We start from the raw sequence: 16,160 nt of genomic DNA, 5'->3' as shown, positions 1-16,160 counted from the left end.
ACTAACCACATAAATTCAGTTCTTTGCACACAGTACAATAAATCAATGAAACTAGACCTCTGCAAAAGTTTTACCATACAATTTTGGCACAAACAAGTACTCCAGTGTAAGAGATCTACAATCTCCTGATTATCTTCAATATAAAAATGTTCCAATTTCAAAACTATTTTCAAGAAAAATGGCAATAAATCTCCATCATTAAGAGTATTACTTAGTCCATTCCACAGTCACTACAGAAGTGTTCAAGACTTCTAAATTTCATAAAGTAATGGATGGTCTATATCTTAAAATGACTTAGTACTGTCATCATGGATTTTAGATAATATACTGAATACATAAAAATCTTATCTTCTTGGGACTTTCCTGGTTGTCCAGTGGTTAAGGTTTCATGCTTCCAATGCAGGGGGCATGGATTCAATCTCTGGTCAGGGAACTAATATCCCACATGCTGTGTGGTGTAACCAAAATAAAAGTTTTTAGAAATCAGATTTTCTTAGTGTCGTTGTTATCGGAAATAAGCAGTATAAGCTTTAAAAAATATGAATGGGAACTTTCTCATTCAATTAAGTAATTCACATTTTATAATTCTTGTTCAACATAACCTTAATCACTAAACTATAAATAGGATTGATATGCCAACATTATTTTAGCTTGTATATTATGTGTTATATAGTGTTTAAGCTGTCTAATCATTTTAAAAAAAGCAGGAAAAATAATGCTCAGTGTGGCGTTGTGCTAAACTGAACTAGCACATACAGTTTATATATGTGTTAAACTAAAACTAAAATGAAAGTTTTTTTATAAACTTTATAAACTAAAATGAAAAAAATGTAAACTTTTAATTTTCCCATGAATATATCCACTAACAATTATATCCAGCCACCAGTGACTGTGACAAGTCTTCACACTTACTGAACCTGACATCTCTATTTCTCAGTTAACCTGTTCATTAACATGAATGAAACCAGACTGAGTTATATGAATTTTTAATAATAATTTACTATGAAAACTTCAATAAATGGACAATAAGGATTTGAAGGCAAAGAGTTAAATGAAGATTGTGTGTGTGTGTGTGTATTTTGTTCTATGGATGGGGTTACCTAAGTCATAAAGAACTGAAGCTGCTTCTGTTTCTAATATCACTTCCTCTGGCAACCAAATCTATTGGTCAAAGAATCCTTTCCCATTTTAGATGAGTTTGAGTAAAATTGTGCCAAAATAAAACTATTTTGGTAGCAAAAAACAGTAGCCATAGTAGCTAAAATCTGCTGGTTCTTAGATGACCTGTGAAACAGCTGGAAATGCTAAGTGAAAAGGAAGAAAACAATCTATTCCAATTTCATATAAATTTGTTTTAAAAGTGGTTATAACATTTCAAAATCAGTATACATTTATATGTTCTAAATACTTTATATATAATACTACTATGTGCTGGGTACTAAGTGCTGGGTACCAAGCCAAAAGTCCCTCAAAAGTAAGCTGAGGGGGCAGGACTGAAACACACTTATTCCTCTGGAGCCTGCACTGCCAATCTACTAAGCTCTTCAAATTGGCACAAAAAACAGAGAAAAATGATACTGTGAAGTTTTACTAATGAATAGTATAACAAGAGGAAGTATTTCCTTTAAAAAACTGAAACCTTAAAATGAGTTTTTTAAGTTGTCTCAGACATTATTATAAAAAGACTTCATTTCTAGAGAAATGCAAATCAAGACTGTAGTGAGGTACCACCTCACACCAGTTAGAATGGGCATCATTAAAGTCTACAAATAAATGCTGGAGAGGGTGTGGAGAAAAGAGAACCCCGTACACTGTTGGTGGGAATGTAAGTTGGTGCAGCCACTATGGAAAACAGTATGGAGGTTTCTCAGCAAACTAAAAATAGAATTACCATGTGATCCAGGGTTCCGATCCTGGGAATATATCTGAACAAAACTATAATTCAAAAAGAATACATGCAGCCATTCATAGCAGCACTATTCACAATAGCCAAGACATGGAAACAACCTAATTGTCCATCAACAGATGAATGGATAAGGAAGATGTGGTATGTATATATAATGGAATAATACTCAGCCATGAAAAAGAATGAAATAATGCCATTTACAGCAACATGGATGCCACTAGAGATTATCATACTAAGTGAATTAAGTCTGAGACAGAAAAATACCATATGATATCACTTATTTGTAGAATCTAAAATATGACACAAATGATCATATCTATGAAGGAGAAACAGACTCACAGACATAGAGAACTGACTTCTAATTACCAAGGAGGCAACTGTCCTCGAGCCAGACATCCTGGAGTGTGAAGTCAAGTGGGCCTTAAGAAGCATCACTATGAATAAAGCAGATGGAGGTGATGGAATTCCAGCTGAGCTATTTCAAATCCTAAAATATGATGCTGTTAAAGTGCTACACTCAATATGCCACCAAATTTGGAAAACTCAGCAGTGGCCACAGGACTGGAAAAGGTCAGTTTTCGTTCCAATCCCAAAGAAAGGCAATGCTGAAGAATGTTCAAACTATCGCACAGTGGCACTCATTTCACATGCCAGCAGGATTATGTTCAAAACCCTTCAAGCTAGGCTTCAGCAATAGGTGAACCAAAAACTTCCAGGTGTCCATGCTAGATTTAGAGAACGTAGAGGAACAAGAGATCATACTGCCAATATACACTGGATCATAGAAAAAGCAAGGGAATTCCAAAAAAAAATCTACTTCTGCTTCATTGACTATGCTAAAGCCTTTGACTGTGTAGATCACAACAAACTGTGGAATATTCTTAATGACATGGGAACACCAGACCTCATTACCTGCCTCCTGAGAAACCTGTATGTAGGACAAGAAGCAACAGTTAGAACTGGACATGGAACAACAGACTGGTTCCAAATTGGGAAAAGAGTACATCAAGGCTATATATTGAACCCTCCTTACTTAACTTAAATGCAGAGTACATCATTCAAAATGCCAGGCTGGATGAATCACAAGCTGGAATCAAGATTGCCAGGAGAAATATCAACAACCTCAGATATACAGATGATACCATTCTAATGGCAGAAAGTGAAGAGGAATTAAAGAGCCTCTTGATGAAGGTGAAAAAGGAGAGTGAAAAAGCTGGCTTAAAACTCAACATTCATAAAACAAAATTATGGCATCCAGTCTTATCACTTCATGGCAAATAAATGAGGAAAATGTGGAAATAGTGTCAAATTTCATATTCTTGGGCTCCAAAATCTGTGCAGATGGTGACTGCAGACACAAAATAAAAGACACTTGCTCCTTGAAAGAATAGCTATGACAAACCTAGACAGTGTTTTAAAAAGCTGAGATATCCCTTTGCTGACATAAGTCCATATAGTCAAAGCTATGGTTTTTCCAGTAGTCATGTATGGATACGCGAATTGGACCATAAAGAAGGCTGAGCACTGAAGAACTGATGTTTTCAAACTGTGGTGCTGGAAAGACTCTTGAGAGTCTCTTGGACAGCAAGGAGATCAAGCTTTAAGGAGATCTTAAAGAAAATCAACACTGAATATTCATTCAAGGACTGCGGCTGAAGTGCCAGTACTTTGGCCACCTGATGTGAAGAGCCAACTCGTTGGAAAAGACCCTGATGCTGGGAAAGATCGAGGGCAAGGGAAAAAGGGGTGGCAGAGGATGAGATGGTTGGTTGTCATCACTGACTCAATGGACATGAGCCTGAACAAACTCCAGGAGATAGTGAAGGAGAGGGAAGCTGGGCATGCTGCAGTTCATGAGGTTGCAAAGAGTCAGACATGACTCAGTGACTGAACAACAACAAAGAAGTGAGTGGGTGGGGGGAGGATGGACTGGGAGTTTGGGGTTAATAGATGCAAACTATTATATATAGAATGGGTGGACAACAAGGTCCTACTGTATAGCACCGGGAACTATGTCAATGTCCCCAGATAAACCATAATGGAAAAGAATATAAAAAAGAATGTATATGGATGTACAACTGGTCATTTGGCTGTATAGCAGAAATTAACACAACGTTGCAAATCAACTTTCACTTAAGTTCAGTTGCTCAGTTGCTTCCGACTCTTTGAGACCCCATGGACTGTAGCACCCCAGGCTTCCCTGTCCACCACCAACTCCCGGAGCTTGCTCAAACCATGTCTATTGAGTCGGTGATGCCATCCAACCAACTCATCCTCTGTCACCCCCTTCTCCTCCTGCCTTCAATCTTTCCCAGCATCAGGGTCTTTTCCAATAGTTTTTCACATCAGGTGGCCAAAGTATTGGAGCTTCAGCTTCAGCATCAGTCCTTCCAATGAATATTCAGGACTGACTTCCTTTAGGATTGACTGGTTGGATCTCCTTGCAGTCCAAGGGACTCTCAAGAGTCTTCTCCAACACCACAGTTCAAAAGCATCAACTCTTCAGCGCTCGGCTTCCTTTATAGTCCAATTCTCACATCCATACATGACTACTGGAAAAACCGTAGCTTTAACTGGATGGACCTTTGTTAGCAGTGTAATGTCTCTGCTTTTAAAAATGCTGTCTAGGTTGGTCATAGCTTTTCTTCCAAGGAGCAAGCATCTTTTAATTTCACAACTGCAGTCACCATCTGCAGTGATTTGGGAGCCCCCAAAATAAAGTCTTTCACTGTTTCCACCATTTCTCTATTTGCAATGAAATGATGGGACTAGATCCCATAACCTTAGTTTTCTGAATGTTGAGTTTTAAGCCAACTTTTTCATGCTCCTCTTTCACTTTCAGCAAGAGGCGCTTTAGTTCTTCTTCACTTTCTGCCATAAGGGTAGCGTCACCTGCATATCTGAGGTTATTATTATTTCTCCCGGCAATCATGATTCCAGCTTGTACTTTATCCAGTCCAGCATTTCCCATGATGTACTCTGCATATAAGTTAAATAAGCAGGGTGACAATATACAGCCTTGACGTACTCCTTTCCCAATTTGGAAGCAGTCTGTTATTACATGTCCAGTTCTAACTGTTGCTCCTTGACCTGCATACAGATTTCTCAGGAGGCAAGTCAGGTGGTCTGGTATTCCCATCTCTTTCAGAATTTTCCAGTTTGTTGTGATCCACACAGTCAAAGGCTTTGACATAGTCAATGAAGCAGAAGTAAATGTTTTTCTGTAACTCTCTTGCTTTTTTCATGACCCAACGGATGTTGGCAATTTGATCTCTGGTTCCTCTCCTTTTTCTAAATAAGCTTGAACATCTGGACGTTCATGGTTCAAGTACTGTTGAAGCCTGGCTTGGAGAATTTTCAGCATTACTTTGCTAGCATGTGAGATGAGTGGAATTGTGCTGTAGTTTGAACATTCTTTGACATTGCTTTTCTTTGGGACTGGAATGAAAACTGACCTTTTCCAGTCTTGTGGCCACTGCTGAGTTTTCCAAATTTGCTGGCATATTGAGTGCAGCACTTTCACAGCATCATCTGTTAGGATTTAAAATAACTCAACTGGAATTCCATCACCTCCACCTGCTTTGTTTGTAGTGATGCTTCCTAAGGCCTACTTGACTTCACATTCCAGAATGTCTGGCTCTAGGTGAGTGATCATGCCATCATGGTTATCTGGGTCATGATGATCTTTTTTGTATAGTTCTTCTGTGTATTCTTGCCACCTCTTCTTAATATCGTCTACTTCTGTTAGGTCCATACCATTTCTGTCCTTTATTGTCCCCATCTTTGCAAGAAATATTCCCTTGGTATCTCTAATTTTCTTGAAGAGATCTCTAGTCTTTCCCATTCTGTTGTTTTACTCTATTTCTTTGCATTGATCACTGAGAAGGCTTTCATATCTCTCCTTGCTATTCTTTGGAACTCTGCATTCAGATGGGTATTCTGCATTCTTTCCTTTTCTCCTTTACTTTTGACTTTGCTTCTTTTCACAGCTATTTGTAAGGCCTCCTCAGACAACTATTTGTCCTTTTGCATTTCTTTTTTTGGGGATGGTCTTGATCACTGATTCCTGTACAATGTCACGAACCTGTATATTACATGAACAGTGGAAGTGAGATTCAAGGGATTAGATCTGATAGACACAGTGCCTGAAGAACTATGGACAGAGGTTTGTGAAATCAACTATACTTCAATTAAATAAATAAATATAAATGTGATATATACATCCAATGGAATACTATTCACTAATTAAAACAGGATAAATTTTTAAATACACTAAAAATAAATAAGTAAAAATAAAAGAATTCCCCTCCAGACACACTGTCACTATGCACAATAAATGTATAATGATAATGATATTCAAATTAAAATCACATCAAAATACCACTAGAATAGCTATAATCCAAAAGACAATACCAAATATTGGCACAAATGTGGAGAAATTGGTAACCTCATATACTTCTGATAGAAATGTACAGCCACTTCAGAAAAGCAGTTTTACAGTTTCGTAAAAATTAAACAAAAGTTTACAAGTAATCCAATGCCATGCCTACGAATCTACCCCAAAAGAAATGAAAACCTTTGTTCACAAAGAATTGTTCACAGCAGCATTATTCATAATAACCAAAAGCTGGAACCAGTCTGGTAAATAGATTTAAGAAAATTTGGCATATCCACACAATTCAGTATTCATTCATGAAAATAACAATGCAATGTAAAGACATTTCAAACAGCCTTGCACCTAAGTATAATCTGAATGTTCCCTGGAATTCACTTGCCCAAGGGTAAGATGAGGGTCACATTTTCATTAACAAAGAGAATGTTACCATTTGGAAGCTGAGTCATTGGAGAATCTTGATTGTCCCTGCCCACAAGTCTCTTCCAGTTATTTCTAGACATCCCCAGGTGATATCAATATTTCACACAAACTTAAATACCAGTCCATTCTTGTTTTATTCTAAATTTAATTCAACAAAGATTTGTTGAATGACAATATTATGTCATGACTCTGGGAACACAATGATAAAGTTACCTTACCTCCAGGGAGGGGTAAACATGGAGAAACACTAAACAACACTTAATTTTTCTCCAAAACATTCCTAGCCAGTACTGCTTCCCACATGAAATGACTAGCTGCCAGTGCCTACATGGAAAGGTTGTTTCCTTGGTGTTCTACCAGATATTAGTGGTCCTGAGGGACGCTGCTGGTATTATAAAAAGACTGGAATAAGATCTTTCTAACACCATACACAAAAATTAACTCAAAATGGATTAAAGATCTCAACGTAAGACCAGAAACTATAAAACTCCTAGAGGAGATCATAGGCAAAACACTCTCCGACATACATCACAGCAGGATCCTCTATGACCCACCTCCCAGAATATTGGAAATAAAAGCAAAAATAAACAAATGGGATCTAATTAACCTTAAAAGCTTCTGCACAACAAAGGAAACTATTAGCAAGGTGAAAAGACAGCCTTCAGAATGGGAGAAAATAATAGCAAATGAAGCAACGGACAAACAACTAATCTCAAAAATATACAAGCAACTCCTACAGCTCAACTCCAGAAAAATAAATGACCCAATCAAAAAATGGGCCAAAGAACTAAATAGACATTTCTCCAAAGAAGACATACAGATGGCTAACAAACACATGAAAAGATGCTCAACATCACTCATTATCAGAGAAATGCAAATCAAAACCACTATGAGGTACCATTTCACGCCAGTCAGAATGGCTGCAATCCATAAGTCTACAAGCAATAAATGCTGGAGAGGGTGTGGAGAAAAGGGAACTCTTTTACACTGTTGGTGGGAATGCAAACTAGTACAGCCACTATGGAGAACAGTGTGGAGATTCCTTAAAAAACTGGAAATAGAACTGCCTTATGATCCAGCAATCCCACTGCTGGGCATACACACTGAGGAAACCAGAAGGGAAAGAGACACGTGTACCCCAATGTTCATCGCAGCACTGTTTATAATAGCCAGGACATGGAAGCAACCTAGATGCCCATCAGCAGATGAATGGATAAGAAAGCTGTGGTACATATACACAATGGAGTATTACTCAGCCATTAAAAAGAATACATTTGAATCAGTTCTAATGAGGTGGATGAAACTGGAACCTATTATACAGAGTGAAGTAAGCCAGAAAGAAAAACAACAATACAGTATACTAATGCATATATATGGAATTTAGAAACATGGTAACAATAACCCTGTGTACGAGACAGCAAAAGAGACACTGATGTATAGATCAATCTTATGGACTCTGTGGGAGAGGGAGAGGGTGGGGAGATTTGGGAGAATAGCTTTGAAACATGTATAATATCATGTATGAAACGAGTCGCAAGTCCAGGTTCGATGCACAGTAGTGGATGCTTGGGGCTGGTGCACTGGGACGACCCAGAGGGAGGGTAGGGGAGGGAGGAGGGTGGAAGGCTCAGGATGGGGAACGCGGGTATACCTGTGGCAGATTCATTTTGATATTTGGCAAAACTAATACAATATTGTAAAGTTTAAAAATAAAATAAAATTTTTTTTAAAAATTAAAAAAAAAAAAAAAGATCTTTCTCCATCTCTGTCAAGCTTCTTCACTTGGGATCTGAATTGCTTACAAGGTCCTTCATCAGCATCAGTCCCTCACCTTCTCAGGCAACCTGAAAAATAATATGATCTTCCTTCACCTTCCTCTCCTTTTTGTTTCCACTATGATACACTTATACCACTGCCTGTGAACTTATGCATATAGATGTCTGGGCTAGGTGTCAGCTGCACAGACACATATTTTTCTCAGTGAAGTCTAGCATGACAGCTCACTGCATGAGATGTAATCAATTACCGGAAGTGAAAGAAAACCTATTTTTATTTTGATTTTTAATTTTAATACATGTGAAGTTTAATGTTCCTTAAAGAAACATTATATCAGAAGCTGCTCATTTTAATATAAGGTATGTGAATGACCTGGAGAAGGCAATGGCACCCCACTCCAGTACTCTTGCCTGGAAAATCCCACGGACGGAGGAGCCTGGTGGGCTGCAGTCCATGGGGTCGCGAAGAGTCGGACACGACTGTGCGACTTCACTTTCACTTTTCCCTTTCATGCATTGGAGAAGGAAATGGCAACCCACTCCAGTGTTCTTGCCTGGAGAATCCCAGGGATGGAGGAGCCTGGTGGGCTGCCGTCTATGGGGTCACACAGAGTTGGACACGACTGAAGTGACTTAGTAGCAGCAGTAGCATGTGTATGACCCAGGCATGTATCTACAGTTAGGTATATTAACAACAACAACAACAAAAACTCGTAATAATAGCAGGCCTGAATGAGTCAGAGTTCAATTATGGAAATTACTAATGACAAAATGTTAATGAAAAATGCTATATCAATAGCAGACTTTCAGAAATGTTGTATTAAAGCTTCCCAGCTTTCATGTATAGATTATTTCAATCATAGTCCTTATTTTTTAATGATTTACTTTATTGAAGTTAGTTGATTTATTAATGCTCTCCTTTCTTATACCTTTGAGTATGAAACTAATTTTTTCAGTTGCCTTACAGATTCAAACAAGAAAATAAGCAACATGGAGACATATCATGTTGTGTCCTGATCCCACACAATCACTTTTTTAACTTTTTAAATAATTTTTAAAAATTTAATTAGTTGCCAAGGCATGTGGAATCTCCCTGAGCCAGGGATCAAACCCATGTGTACCCTGCATTGACATGTGGATTCTTAACCACTGGATCCTCAGGAAGTCCACATAATCACTTTAATAATGACTGAAATGGGCTTTGCACAAGCAGATGTGAGTAATCCTGTAGTGTCTCTAATACCTAAGCAGTGCAGATAGAGAGATATAGGTTTGCCTTCTTCTCACAGATGTGTATTTGGCCTTTGGCATAGAGGGTAAAGCATCTGCCTGCAATGCAGGAGACCTGGGTTCAATCCCTGGGTTGGGAAGCCATAGGGCTATAGTTACAAAGTTTACAAGATTAGCTACAAAGACTACTCTCTAAATCACACATTCAATCCCAATATAATTTTAAATCAGGTCTATTAATGTGTAATTTACATATAATAAAGTTCACCCATTTTAATTGTACAGTTTGATGAATTTTGACAAACATGTATACACCATCACAAAGAGAAAGAAAGAAGTTTTAAGTTTTTTAAAGAAAAAAGTTTTCTCATGCTCTCTTGCAGTCAATCTTTTCCCCTCTTCCACTTCCTCACTTAGCATAATACTTCTGACATTCCTCCATGATGTTATATTATCAGTAGTTGGGGTTTTTTATTGTTACATAGTACTCCATTTTATGGATATAGCACAATTTATTTATCATTTTGCCAGTTGATAGACATAAGGTTGTTTCCATTTGGGGACTACTGTGAACAAAGCTACTATGAACATTTGTGTATAGATCTTTGTATGGACATATATTTTCATTTCTTTTTGGGTAAATACTTAGAAATGGGATTAGTGGGTTGTAAAGTAATTACATATTCAACTTTATAAGAAATTTTCCAAAGTGGCTGTAATATCTTTAAATTTCTCTAACAAAGTTTAGCAGTTCTAGCTGTTCCACATCTTTGTCAGTGCTTGGTATTGGCCTTTTTAAATTAAGTCATTCTAGTATCTAGTGATATTTCATTTGTGATTTTTAATTTGCATTTTCTTAATGACTAACAATATTGAGCAAACTTGCATTTGTTTATTGATCATCTATGTTTTTTTGATGAAGTGTCTATTCCAATCTTTTATTTCAGTTTTTACTGATAATGTCATTTTTATTGAGTTCAGTTGTGTATTCTGAATATAAGGCCTTTATTAGATATACATTTTATAAATATTTTTGCCCAACCTGTGGTTTATCCTTTCATTTTCTTGAGTATTTTAGAAAAGCAAAATTTTAAATTTTGATGTATTCAAAATTATCATTATTCTTTTACCATTCTTCCTAAGAAATCTTTGCCTAAACAAAGGTACAAAAATTTTATATGTGTTTTTCCCTATGTTTACTTCCAGAATTCTTGTAGTTTAGCTCTTAGATTTAGATTTTATAACCCATTTCAAGTTAATTTTCATATACAGTGTGAGATTAGGATTGATATTCATATTTTCCATATAGATATCCAATTTTTCCAGTTCCATTTGCTTAAAAGACTGTTTCTAGATTCTATTTTGTTCACTGATCCATTGGTTCCAGTACTACATAGGCTTTATTATTGTGGCATTATAGTAAATCTTGAAATAAAATACTATGAGATCTCCAGCTTTGATCTCCTCTTTCAAATTGTTTTGGCTTGTTTAAAACAAATTGTTAGCTTTTATTTACATATACATTTTATAATCATCTTTTTAATTTCCACCCAAAAAAGTCCACTGGAATTTTGATTGAACTCACATTGAATCTCTAGATAAATCTGGAGATAATTGATATTTTTAAAAATATTTAGTCTTCTGATCTGTGAATATGGTACAGCTTTTCTTTTGTTTGTGTCTTCTGTAATTTCTCTTAACATATGTTGTCAGTGCACAGATCTTGCACATATTTTGTGTTAAATTTATCCCTAGGTATTTCATGTTTTATGCTAAATTAAATGTGTTTTTATTTTGATTTCCAGTTGTTCACTGTTAACACTATAATTTTAAGAAAGAGCTAGATACAGCATTCTGAGTGGTCCTAAATGATAATAATTTCTAATGAAGAAGAAATTATAGCAATAGAATCACTGAATAACTAAAGCAAGTGAAAGAATCATGAATACTGTTAGCAGTCACTTTTATAGTCAAGCATGGAAATTACTATATATTCATAATGAATGATAATACAAAACATAACCAGAGACCAGTAAAGAAGAAAAGGCCCTGGACCTGGAGTCAGGAGGCCCAGACTTGAGTTGTCACCTGCATACTTAAAAAGTACATAGTCCAAGATAGATAAACCTTGACGAACATTTCCTTCTTTCTCATTTTTTATTCAACTAACGGTGAGTGTTCACAAAGAGCCAAACACTAAGCTAAGTGCCACTAAATGGGACAAATGCTATACTCCATATCATTAAGGAGTTATAAGGAAAGCTCAAATGAAAAAGAGTTGTATGAAATATCTTAGTATACTAAAATATAATGTGCTTCTATGATTTTTATTATAATTATACCATAAAATCTTCATTTATAAGTGTTATTACTTTAATACAGAGCTCATACCAAAATAAGAAAGTGTCTCTGGAAAAAAAAATTAAATGGATTATAGCTAGATAATTCTAAAAGTAATCACTCCATGACACACCCAAACCCTATCTCTTCTATTAACCTGTAATCAAATGATAAAAGTACTATGTAAACCCACAGATATGGATGAAGCCTGATGTGTCATTTTTAAACCCTGCAAAAGGAAAGAATGGGCTTGAAACTTATAAAACTTTTCTTTCCAGATGAAGGAGGTAGGCTTATTAATTTCTATTAATAGGAGACCTTCTGCTGACAGTTTTTCTATTAGAAATCTGGCAAACTCACAGAGATGACAGATGGACTGAGAATTCAGAAGTATGCCAGAAGACTTTATGTAAAGTGATGTAGTCAAAAAATATGCCAGTTTCCTCAGTATAGATTAATATCCAAACTAAAATATCCCGTTTTTGGTCAGCATATTATATTAGTTGCTCAAAAACTACTATTTTGCTCTTTGTATCTTTTTTAAGGTTTGATTCTCATAAAGGTTTCTGGTGTCAGTTACTGGAAGAAGGTAAAACAAAATGCCTTGGAAAGAGCAAAGGAAGAAAATACCCTCCAATGGATCCTGATGTAAGTATAGAGCTTAAAAATACAAATAAATAAGCAAAATGATACATAAAAATATATCTATTTTATTAGAAAAATGATTAAAATAAAAAATTCACTTTCTAAAAATAAAAAGCAACATTTGGATTGGATGCATCCTGCTTGCTTCTTTTGATTTTTCCAGTGATATATTACCTGTCATGAGAAAATAAAGGCCAACAATAGAATTTGCCATTTGGAATCAGAACAAAGAAGGCAACATCTCATTCCAAAAAGAGATACATTCACAGAAATTTTAGCACTAAAAATATTAACTGAAACCAGGGCAGGAAATATATCAACTGGAAATTAAAAATAGGACCAAAGATTTTATTTTCACTAAGTCACTCTGCAGTGGTAAATGTGGCCTGCATAATAATATTAACTACCAGTATACTAAGTTTTGAACTCCTAATATGATAATAAGATTAAAAAATTAATATATTTCCCAAGTATGTAACATACTAGCAGATAATTTAGGCTCTGGAGAATGGAGACACCCAAAGTTTGCCATAGACATGTAGCATGTCACGTTTGTTCTGTTCCAAATGGTGCCATGGCCATGGTGGCCACTTAAAGCTACAGTTTTCCCACTTTGTTGGCCCTATATTTCCACTTTAAAGCTTACTACACATATGTTAAAATTTATTAATACTTTGATTTCATAATCAGTCCAGTTAATGTGCAGTTTGGACATAAGAATGCAAGTAGATTGATTTTATTAAAAAAAATAACTAACTCAAAAATTAAAACATTTGAGACTGTTTTCCCACAACGTTTAATATATTGTGGTAACTAAGAATCCTACAGTGGTCTGAGAATCCTAACGTGGTCTGAACTTATCTCAATCCTTTTTAATTCTTGAAGACTTTCAGGACCATTTTTTTTTTATTATTCCAATCTGACAGAGACAGAGCTTTGTCCTCACTAAACTCATAATTAAATTCTACCTAAAAGACATTCTGGGGGTTCTTTTGATAAACAAAGGGTACTCTCAGAGCTACAGTTTTCTTTGGTGGATTATTAAAATATACCTTCAGTGCACTATGAAAACAGCACACATTAATAAATATTCAAGGGTGATTTCCATAGCATTTCAAGACGGCAATATAAAATGTTTCATTTTCATGTATGTCAAAGCTATTTCTCTGTATATTCATTGAAACTAAAACATTTAAGACACTGTAGAACATCTTTCTTAGCATTTTATTTTACTCCCATCAAACATATACTGAGACATGATATTAAATTCATGGTAGAGAAAGATTAAAAATCTAAAACTTTTCAGGATATCACTAGTTCCATACTTCTCAATAAGGTTTCTATGTAATACATTCCTAAGATGTTTTTTCTCAAACACCTCTGACATCAGATATGTGGGTTTTTCCATACCAAGCAATTCTGTAATTTTCTGCAGACACCAGGTAGGTGTCCTATAATTTAATCCAATTCTGACACCAACTACCCAGGGTTAAGTACCGTCTCCTCAGATTAAGGGCTCAGTTCCACAAAACTGCCAGGTTATTCACACATCTGTCCAACTTGGCTACAAATCAGGGTTCCCAAGAATTCCTCCCCAGGTTTTATAATTTGATGTAATGACTCACATGCCCCAGAAATACTTTACTTCCTATTATTATAAATGGAGAGGTACACAGGACAAGGTCCATAAGGGTCCTGAGCACCAGAGCTTCTCCTCTAGCAACCAGCCCCCGTCTGAAGCTATCTAGGGACCCATACGAGTCACTTCATTAGCATAAACTTGGGCAAAGTTTAAAGGAACTTACTGTACATAACAAAAGACACTCTTTTCACCCCTGTAACTCAGGAAATTACAAGGGTCTTAGGAGCTCTCTGCCGGAACCAGAGTCATTATTTGAGGGAGTAGGGTGGCTGACTTCATACAGAAATGCCCAGACAGGAGGCGAGAGAAAGGCATCTTTCCTGGAGGTAATGAAAACACAAATGCGTAGAACAGATTCGAGTAGGCAGTACTGTCACCACACTGCTTGCTTCTCCTTCTACTACAGAAAACACACCAGTACCCTTCCCCACAAGTATCACCGAAACATCACAGGATACATTTGATCCTGGAAATTACGATCTGGCGGATTATTAGGCTTCCACTTTGGCTTTGTTTATCAAAATATATTATAGGAAAGGAATAAAAGCTGACATTTTGAATGAACCACTGAGTCAATTACCTCTCCAAATCAAAAGCACTTGATAGTTTCTTTAATAATAGTCCAATAAACAACCTGTTACTGGATTTATTATATGATTTCTTCTTTGATCATGTTTTATATTATATAAGTATACATTATTATTCCTTTTATTACATTAATTTCCTGTGGGTTTGCATGAAATGGACTATATTGGCATACATTAGCATATATTCTATCTGATTTGCCATCTAAAATAGTACCCTTTCTGAACAATCATCAGATAACAATGTATGTAAATTCTGCATATCACTGAATTCTGTCCTAGTATTTCGTGGCCTGAACATATTAGACTCTCAAATAGGACATGTTGTACTTTACAAATCTCTTATCAGTTATCTTGCCATAGGAGGGAGCAGAAGAAGAAGGGGTACTTGATTATGGGGACCAACATACTCACTTAATAGGGCACAGGACAAGGGTTTGGCTGCTAATACAGGCTGTCAGGTTTGAAAATAATGCCAAAAAAGCCAATACATTGAGATGTAGTTGAGATAATCCTCCATATCAGGAGGTACGATACTGATATGAAACCCCAAGGGAATGTAGGAAGAATGTGGATCTCAGGAGGTTCAATTCTAAAGTTAGTTGAGATGCTGGAGAATCCTTTGTCACATGGGAAATACTGGGGAGCAAGCTGGCAGGATGTAGGCAGTCCCAGGCTGCTGTTGCCCCAGGGCTTCCTTCATAAAGAGGAGCAATGCAAAGGGAGATGTTAGGAGAGAATGGTGGGGAAGCCTCTACACAAAGGCCTCGGGCTCAGCCCTGGATTCCAGGTCTGGCTGGCAGCAGAGGAGGCACAGAATGATCAGACCCCCAGACAGAGGATCTGGGAATATGTTTTGTCTCCACCTTTCTCTGGCCAGGGTACACTAGCTGGGCCTGTCGGTGGTTTTAGAGCTGATGACTGAGGAGACCCAAAACAGAGAAAAGCAGGGAGATTGACACATGAGCCACACAAAGGTTTGGGTTCTCCCTTGATGGCAGTGATGGTTACAGTACAGCACAAATGTTCAGTCTTGTTCCAGTGATCATAATTCCTGCAAAAACCACTATGTTACATTGAAGTTATCAACATAAAATGACATGTTTTTCGATGGCATTTAAGATGGGGTACCAGATATGATATTTTAAGAGAACAGCAGAATAAGATAAGATTAATTTAAAATTAATCTTTTAAAGATTCAACTGAACAGAAACCCTCAGAA

The 16,160-nt window shown here is 36.4% G+C and overlaps 1 protein-coding gene across 1 annotated transcript in view; it reads left to right on the top strand.

Annotated features, from left to right (window-relative positions):
• NDST3 (N-deacetylase/N-sulfotransferase (heparan glucosaminyl) 3) overlaps positions 1-16,160 on the top strand; it is a 182,278-nt gene that overhangs the window by 162,736 nt on the left and 3,382 nt on the right. Inside the window, exon 13 of the mRNA XM_010855234.1 lies at positions 12,613-12,715. Coding sequence (XP_010853536.1) covers positions 12,613-12,715 — 103 coding nt within the window. The remainder of the gene's footprint in view (positions 1-12,612; positions 12,716-16,160) is intronic.

This window comes from Bison bison, unplaced genomic scaffold (genome assembly GCF_000754665.1).
Source record: "Bison bison bison isolate TAMUID 2011002044 unplaced genomic scaffold, Bison_UMD1.0 scf7180017864361, whole genome shotgun sequence".
Lineage (NCBI taxonomy): Eukaryota > Metazoa > Chordata > Mammalia > Artiodactyla > Bovidae > Bison > Bison bison.
The sequence above is the reverse complement of the archived record's forward strand: the minus strand, read 5'-3'. Positions and strand labels throughout refer to the sequence as shown.